At 43.5% G+C, this 9,105-nt stretch overlaps 1 protein-coding gene across 1 annotated transcript; it reads left to right on the top strand.

Moving 5' to 3' along the window:
* Window positions 1-820: 820 nt before the first annotated feature.
* Window positions 821-2,116, top strand: LOC107468205 (uncharacterized). The gene has a single exon (XM_016087463.2). The coding sequence runs from the start codon at window positions 821-823 to the stop codon at window positions 2,114-2,116; it is 1,296 nt and encodes a 431-aa protein (XP_015942949.2).
* The last annotated feature ends 6,989 nt before the right edge of the window (window positions 2,117-9,105 follow it).

Genomic DNA, 9,105 nt, shown 5'->3' with positions numbered 1-9,105 from the left:
TGCACTTAATGATGGAGCTGACGTGGCATGCTCTGGAGAGTATTTTCCGATTTAATTATTTTAACTCATTCAATACAATTTATTACCATGACTTAATTATATCAGCTAATTGATTTGATCAGATATTTAAATATTAATATAATTTATTATAATATATATTACTTAATTAATTTTACTACATTAATTATAATTTGTTATATTAGTTAATTAATTTATTCATTTATAAAGTCTGAAATAAAATAAATAATTTATTGTTTATTCTAATTGAATTCATTAAATTTAATTATACATTATATACAAATTAATAATAATTTGTAAATAACTTTATATTATATATGTATTAATAAAATATTATATATGTCTTAATGTGTTAATTAAATATTATATACGCACAAAAAAAATAAATACAAAGATGATTTATATAATATTAAGGGTAAAAAACCATTTTAAGCCAATACAATCTATAATTGACGTATATAAGCCAAACTGAAAATCGTTTCAGTAATGCGCCGGATCCTATTTTTATATAATTCGAACCGATATGGTTCGAACTGCATATGAGAGTAATTCGAAACAGAGCAGTTCGAATTACGAGTTGACTTTTCTTCATAAATCGAACCAAGGTGGTTCGAACTACGATTGCAACTAATTCGAACCAGGGAGGTTCGAATTAAAGAGAGAGAGGCCGGCCATAGTATTTCGAACCAGGCTGGTTCGAATTAAACAAACCATAAATCGAACCGGGTCGGTTCGAATTAGTGGCAGTCAGAGCTCTATTTAACCGGTGTAAACGTGAGTTGGTCTTATTAGAGGAAGTAAGATGGCTAGTGAGGAGAGTTTTGTTGTTTTGGTTCACCACAGAGGATCCATTAAGAGGAAAACTCGTTCCGGAGTGAAGTTCACAGATAAAGATCTTCTCTGTATTGTCGTTACTCCTCGAACGAGCTATGATGACCTTGTTAGATCTGTACTGATGAAGCTCGGTCTGGAAGATGCGAAGCGGGTGAAGAAGTTTTTCTATCGCATTCCAGTCACGGTGCTCCAGGATACCGTGAAGTATGATTGTTTCACGATTAGTAGTGATGAGGACTTGCAGGTAATGTTTCTTTGTCGGCAGCAGTTTCCGGAGGTCAGGACTCCAGAGTTGTTGGCAAAGCTGGTTGATGTGGTATCCAGCTCAGGGGGTTCGAACCGGAATACCACCACTTTAGCCACACCAGCCGGTTCTAGTTCCCGGCCTGCCGTTGCTTCTTCCTTCGTCCCTGTTTACCAGCCAGTGGTCCAAGCTGTCGCCTCCCCGTCTTTTGCTGTTGATCTCAATGGCAGCGTAGGTGACGACGTACGTTTAAGGGAAACTCTGCCAGATGATTTACTTGGCGTTGCACCGCTTGGCGTTGGAGACGGAGTGTTGGGTGATCCAGATGAGGATGACATCGAGCCGGATATGATTGACGATGACAGCGGCGATGATATTGGAGCGAGTGAGCCTGCATTGGCGGTGGGTGGTTCTAGCACTGGCACACAGCAGTATCCACCATATTTTTCCTCCTTGAACTTGGATGCCATGAGGCAGGAGGGGGTTTCTGGGCACTCTGTTGGATTCGGAGCGAGAGATGCGGAAGGGACTGCTGGTCTGACAGAGTTCCAAGTTGGTCAGCAATTCCAGGATAAAGATGAGGCCCTTCTAAGTGTGAAGACTTACAGCATCCGGCGAGGGGTACAGTACAAGGTAGTGGAGTCCGATCACCACCGGTATGTGGGCAAGTGTTCCGAGTTTGGGAATGGGTGCACATGGTTGATTCGACTGAGTCTCCGGAAGTGCAAGGGCATTTGGGAGGTCAAACGGTATAATGGACCTCACACTTGCCTGGCCACATCCATCTCGAGTGACCACGGGAGTTTGGATTATCATGTGATTTCGGCGTTCATTATGCCAATGGTTAGAGCTGATGCATCCGTCAGCATAAAAAAGCTCCTGAACGCCACGGCAGCACACTTCGGGTTTAGGCCGACTTACAGGAGGGTCTGGATGGCAAAGCAGAAGGCTATTGCCGTCATCTACGGAGACTGGAATGAGTCATACAACGAGATACCTAGGTGGGTGTTGGGTGTCTAGCTAACGATGCATGGTACTGTTGCAGTCCTAAGGACGAGCCCCGTTCGAGTTGGAGGACAGGTGGACGAGTCTCAAGCGTATTTTCACATACTTTTCTGGACTTTTCCACCGTGCATCGAGGCATTTCGTCATTGCAAGCCGCTAGTCAGCATTGACGGCACACATCTGTATGGGAAGTATGGGGGAACATTGCTCATCGCGATTGCACAGGACGGAAACTCCAACATTCTACCTGTTGCATTCGCACTAGTAGATGGTGAGAATGCAGAGTCCTGGACATTCTTTCTCTTGCACCTTCGACAACACGTGACACCCCAGCCGGGTCTGCTGGTTATATCGGACAGGCATAACGGCATCAAGGCTGCCCTTGAGGCCCCTGACGGAGGTTGGTTACCTCCATCTGCGTACCGTGCATTCTGCATTCGACACGTAGCGGCTAATTTTGCCCTTACGTTCAAGGGCAAAGACGCAAGGAGGCTTCTAGTGAATGCGGTGTATGCGAAGACCGAGGTTGAATTTGATTACTGGTTTGATATTCTGCGGTCTGAAGACCCGGCGATGTGTGAGTGGGTGAACCGGATTGATTATTCGTTGTGGATTCAGCATCGTGATGCGGGGCGGAGATTCGGTCACATGACGACGAACATCTCCGAGTGTGTGAACTCAATCCTCAAGGGGGTCAGAAATCTCCATGTAGCATTGACAAACCCCAATTTGACGGTTTGTTTTGTATTGAATTTAGGGTATTTTGATAACCTTTTCTCACATTTAGCCTATGAATTAGCATGGTTTTGTTATCTTTCCCATATTTGTGCTTAAGTGTAAAAACATGCTTTTTAAGCCTTATTTTGATGAATTCTAGTTTCTCTTTGATTCCACAAGATGCCTTGATGTGTTTGCTAGTAATTCCAGGATTGGAATAGGCTAGGCATGGATCAAAGGAAGCAAGGAAGGAAGCATGCAAGTGGAGATAAGCATAAAAAGTCAAAGAATTGATCCAGGCCATGCACACGTACGCGCACAAGGCGCTCGCGCGCACAGTGCGAAACAGGCCAAGGACGCGCACGCGTACCGTGCGCGCACGCGCCGATGATGCCACATGACCTCTCTAATGCAACACGTGTCTAGCGATTTGAGAGGGTCTCTGAACCCATTTTGGCGCCAAATGCTAAGGAGGAGGAATATAAGGATGAAGGATTAAGGGGGAGAAATAGAGAATCAAGGAGGCAATAATACACACTCACTAGGATTAGTTTTAGAGTTAGTTTCTAGAGAGAGAAGCTCTCACTTCTCTCTAGAATTAGAATTAGGTTTAGGTTAATCTCTCTTCTTAGATCTAGGTTTAATTCATGCTTTGATTCAATTTTCCTTTATCAATTCTTAATCTTCTCATCTCTCTCTTTCTAGTTATGTGCTTTAATAATTGTAATTCTTCATTTTGTTTTGGATAGATTGTTGTTCCTTTGTTCCCCGTCAATAATGCAATTTGAGGTAATTCATGATAATTGTGATTTCCTTGATTGTTGTTGTTAAATCTTTGCAATAATTGTAGTTAGATTCTATTCTTGTTGTCAATTTACTATGCTTTTCTTTTATGCCTTCCAAGTGTTTGATGAAATGCTTGGTTGGATTTTAGTGTAGGTTTTGTTCCTCTTGGTCTAGGTAGAGTAGTTAGTAACTCTTGAGTTATCTAACTCCTTTGTTGATTGATAATTGGAGAGATTGCTAATTGGTTTGGGGTGCACTAAAGCTAGTCGTTCCTTGGGAGTTGATTAGAACTTGAGGAATCAAATTGATTCATCCACTTGACTTTCCTTTCTTTAGTAAGGGTTAACTAAGTGATAGCAATGAACAATACTCATCACAATTGAGAAGGATAACTAGGATAGAACTTCTAGTTCTCATATCTTGCCAAGAGCTTTGTTAGTTGTTAGTTTATTTTCATTGCCATTTACTTTTCATGCTTCCTATCCAAAACCCCAAAACATATCACAACCAATAACAAGACACTTTATTGTAATTCCTAGGGAGAACGACCCGAGGTTTGAATACTTCGGTTTATAAAATTAGGGGTTTGTTACTTGTGACAAACAATCTTTTGTATGAAAGGATTTTTGTTTGGTTTAGGAACTATACTTGCAACGAGAATTCATTTGCAACAAGGACTTTTCATTGGTTTTTCGCCTTGGCTTGTAATGTGCTAAAAGAAGAACAAGTTGTTTAAGCATAGGCTCAAAATTGGCTAACAATGGAGAGTAAAAGGTTGGCTATTTGGGTAAGTGGGCTAATGAAGTAATGGCCTCAATCATATAAATGCATAAATACAAGAATTAAATGGATATATAGAATCAAGCAAATCAAGGGTCACAATCATAGAAAGAGAGCAATTTCACACAAGAATGGAAAATAAGTGGTTATAAAATGTAACCACATCAATGGCTCAAGTCTCACAAGCTTGTGTTCTTAGTTCAATACATGCTTCACAAGGTATGAAATTCAAGCAAGTTTCACCAAAAATTTTCTTTCAATCAATTGGGTTAATGCTCTATATTTAAACTTCTTGGAAAATTTCAATATTTGACTAAGCATTGTTGTGATTGAAAAATCCAAAAATTTTCTTAGTTCACCCTTTCTTTTTTTTTTCACGTAAAACCAATATATTATGCAAAAAGGGTGACTAAATATTTGCAATTCAAAGTATAATTTCTAATCACAACCACAACTAAAAATAAAGATAAACAAAAAATGTATAAATCCAACTAGAAGTACGGAGTCTATCATCCAAATCATCTAAAAATATCCAAAAGCATCAAAATATCTAAAATCCAAAATAAGCATATCTAAAATCCAAAATAAGCAATAAAAGTATCCACAGCAAACTAGAAATGCATCAAAATATATACAAAGATGTGCAAAATAAGATACTAGGCCGAAAAGTTCACCGGTTCCCAAATAATGCTACCGGTGCCCTCCCCACACTTAAAATCAAGCATCGTCCTCGATGCTAAACCGGAGGATCAGTGGGAGGTACAACGATAGGCTCTGGCTGTGGCTGTGGCTGTGGGACCGGCTCCTCATGAGTCTGTGGTGGCTCTGTAGTGTCAGGGGCATCCTGCTGAGACTGTAGAGGATGATGGGGCAGCTGTAGGGGCTGATGGTGAGGGTGTCCCCACGACAGCTCTGACCCGAGAACGGCGTCTAGCAACTGGTCTCTCGTGCACCCAACCACCCTAGGGAATAGTAACCTCCCTGTCATCATCATCAGGGGGCGGTGGTCGCACATCATCATCCAACCATGGAACCTCAGTGAGGGCTGCCATACTCGTGACCAATGTAGGAAATGGGAGTAGGCCACGAATATGCGCCCGCCACATGCACTGTCGGATAAGTCAAGGAAAAGAAACATCCTTCCCCTCCATGACACACCCAATCAGTAGAAGCATCTCCATAGGGATCTCAGAAAAGTGGCTGGTGGGTAGGACATAGCATGCGAATATCATCTGCCAGGTCTTGGCCTCACGAGTCAGATGAGTAAAGAGCATCCCTTTCGGCTTGGTATTGTTCGCATCCATAATCCATGTGGCATCTGGTAACCCAATAATACTCCTGAGTGCCTCATAATCAAAAGTCATGCTGTGTATGGCCAACTCAGCCTGCTGATGGGCACACAGCTCATCAGGGACATGTCGGCACTGTAGCGCCTCCTCAATAGCAGTCTCAGTAACCGTGACCTCTCTACCCCTCACCTGAACCGAATCCAAAGTCGGGCGGAAGAAGTTGCAGTAGAATTCCTTCACCCATGATATATTGATATCCCCCAACTCTCGGTCAACAAAGTCGATACCCAAGTCAAGGATCCGACCGGTAATGGACCGTCTCACATCATTAGGTAGGAGCAACTTCTTCTCAGTATTCAGCTTTGTTGTTCGATATCTAGAAAACCAAAGCTCACAGTAGAGATTGGGGAATTTGTCTGGATTGGTAGAAGGAGGTTGGGGAATTTGTCTGGGTTGGTGGAAGGCAATAACTGGTTTTCTTTTTCCTCATCATTCAAAGGATTCTTGGCATAATGCTTGTAGATGGCCGGAATGGAGGGTGTAGAGAGTTTTCTTTTCTTGGAAGTAGTGGCTATGGCTTTGCCTTTATCCGACATCCTGAAAAATATGGCAGAATATATGGAACATTTAGCATGTAACAAAGAAGGCATGTTCAGGATACAAATGACAAAAAACAATCATGATGTTGCAAAGAATATGCAAAAGTGAACGAGTAAACCAAGAATGCAAGCTTCATTAAAGTCAACAACTCATATTCAAAAGACAATAATATCATCATATTTTTGAAAGAATTGTTAAAGAGGGTTAAAGGTGAGTGGAAGTTAGATGGTTAAAGAAATTAGTGAGTAAGAAAAGTGGATTAGTGATATGATGATATTTCGGCGCAATTAAAGGAGAAATTGTGGTTTATGTTCACAATGATTGTGCAAGTCCGGGAAGTCAAAAGGAAATGGAAATTTGCCCAAAACTGAAAAGATCAAAATAAAACTAATTTCCTTGAAAGTCGGGCAGCATTTCGGCTTAAAATCGGACGTTCCCGGATAGCAAATTAGCACAAACAGCACAGAAAACAACATCAATTACGCACAGCAGCAAACAGATATTATTGAGCAACACATATCGCATGAAATAGCAACCCAAAACCAACATACAGTACCTAAGGAAGCAAGCAGCAAATATGCACATACGGAGCAATTATCAGGCCTAGAATCCGCTATCCAGCCCTAGCTACCTAACCGCAGTTATTTCTATCTAACCTAACATGCAAAAATTGAATTGAACTAACTAACATGCAATTATAGTAATTAACATAAACGAATAATAAAAAAAAAAGAAAAACAAAAAACAGAAAAAAAATATAATAGAAATGGGGCAGGAACCTGGGAGCTGGGAAGAACTGAGAATGGTAAGGGGGACTAGGATAGGGCAGGGGCAGCAGAGACAGAAAATGGCACCGCCGTGAACGGTGGCGGTGAAGACGGCCGGCGCGGTGGTTCAGTCAGAAGAATGAGAAACTGAGGGGAGGAGGGACGGTGATGGTTAAAGAGGAGAATGAGAGGGGAATGTGCAGGAAGGGAAGATAGGGGGCGAGTCGCCGGCAGTGATGACGGGGTAGCGGCGGAGGGGTTGGTCACGGTGAGATGGGTGAGAGGAGTGAGAGGGGGGGAGAGAACGGGTGGTGGTGAGAGGGGAAGAGAAATGATGGTCAAGGATGGTGACAGAGGTAGGTAGTGCGGCGGCGGCCGGCGCTGCTGCTGCGACGGACGTTGGGGGAGAGAAGAGGAAGAAGAAGCGGAAATGGAGGTTGGGGAGGGAAAGTGCGCGACTGCGCAGTGTGCGTCGCGCATTAGGGTTATCCCTATTTTTGAATCGGCGCGCGCGCGCACCCTGCGCGTCCGCGCCCATCGAGAAAACTTGGGACCTACGCGTGCGCGTACAGCGTGCTGAAGCGTGGATGAGCAAAATGGAAAAGGACGCGCGCGCGTACGCTGCGCGCACGCGTGCATGGAGTTGGGCTAGGGGCTTAGAGTTGGCCCAACTCAGGCCTAACTCTCTGGAGATTGGCCTAGAAGTCGCGCTACCAGACCGGCGCGCACGCGGCATGTGCGCGTCCGCGCTCATTGGGGAAAATGGGGAATCATGCGCGAGCGTGCAGTGCGCGCTAACGTGGGATGGCATATTAGGCAGAGGCGCGTGCGCGTGCAATGCGCGCACGCGTACATTAGATTGGGCATGAGGCTTAGAATCGGCTTGAGGCACGCCCAACTCGCGGGTTCGTGGCCTAGATTGGTGGCAGCACGCAAGGACGCGCGCGGGGCAAATGTGCGTCCGCGTCGTGTTCAATTTTTGGCATACGGGCGCGCACGCGCCGTGTGCGCGTCCACGCAAATGACCACTTTCGCATCAACGGCGCGCACGCACGTAGAGTGCGTCCGCGTGGGTCAGGTTGGGCTCAGGGCATAATGTTTGCCCAAGAGAGGCCCAACTCTCGGGTAATGTAGGCAATGTTGCATCCGCACAGGGGCGCGTGCGCGTACTTCGTGCGCACGCGTCACTCCACTCAAATCACTTATTAAGTAAATGTAAAAGATTGGAAAGAGTTTACCATGGTGGGGTGTCTCCCACCTAGCACTTTTAGTTTAAGTCCTTAAGTTGGACATTTTGAGATGCTTGTTGTCATGGTGGCCTATGTTTGTACTCATCCTTGAATCTCCAAGGATCTTTGCTCCTCAATTGGTTGACAGAATTTCCAACCATTTTTATTAAGCTTGGGCAAAGTTCTACCCAAGATATGAATTCCCCTAGTTGGCCTTCACATAGCGAACCGGGATCCCATATCTTATCTTCACATCCATCCGTTAGTTGAATTTCACGATTTTGGCGGATGGGTGGTTGACATAAGGGTGATTGACACATGGAATTCTCTTTATTCCACCAATGCTTCCTTCTAGATCCATACAAAGTGATTCTTGTCCCAACATCATCCCTATACCTTAAAGCTTTGACCTTGATAAGCTTAACACCAACTTTCCAGCCACTCCCAACCACTACACAACTCATTCTTACTTTTAATTCCACAAAGAGTTCTAAGTTGACCATCATTTTCAATCAAACCATATTTAAGTGAGAAATTAAAGCTTAGAGATAGAGATTTTACCCACTTAAATGTTGTGTTGGATGGTAACTTAGGAAGGGAGGCTTCCCCACACTTAGACAATGCAAGGTCTACCTCCTTGTGCTCTTCTTTAGTTGTCTCCACCTCTTCACAAGCTTCTTCAATTTCAACCTTTTCCCTTTTTCCACTTGGCTTGGCGTTGTCTTCAAGAACTTCATCTTGTCTAATGAGAGGTAATTCAATTTTGGATAGAAATTCATTGATGAGTGAGTTCATCTCTTGATCAACCTCTTCATACTCTTCAATTTCAATATACA

The sequence above is a fragment of the Arachis duranensis genome, chromosome 10 (assembly GCF_000817695.3).
Source record: "Arachis duranensis cultivar V14167 chromosome 10, aradu.V14167.gnm2.J7QH, whole genome shotgun sequence".
Classification (NCBI taxonomy): Eukaryota; Viridiplantae; Streptophyta; class Magnoliopsida; order Fabales; family Fabaceae; genus Arachis; species Arachis duranensis.
Note: the sequence above shows the minus strand (reverse complement) of the source record. Positions and strands in the feature narration are given on the sequence as shown.

Excerpts from the sequence above, each read along its gene's own strand:
- LOC107468205 (XM_016087463.2), top strand. The coding sequence starts at position 821 with ATGGCTAGTGAGGAGAGTTTTGTTGTTTTGGTTCACCACAGAGGATCC.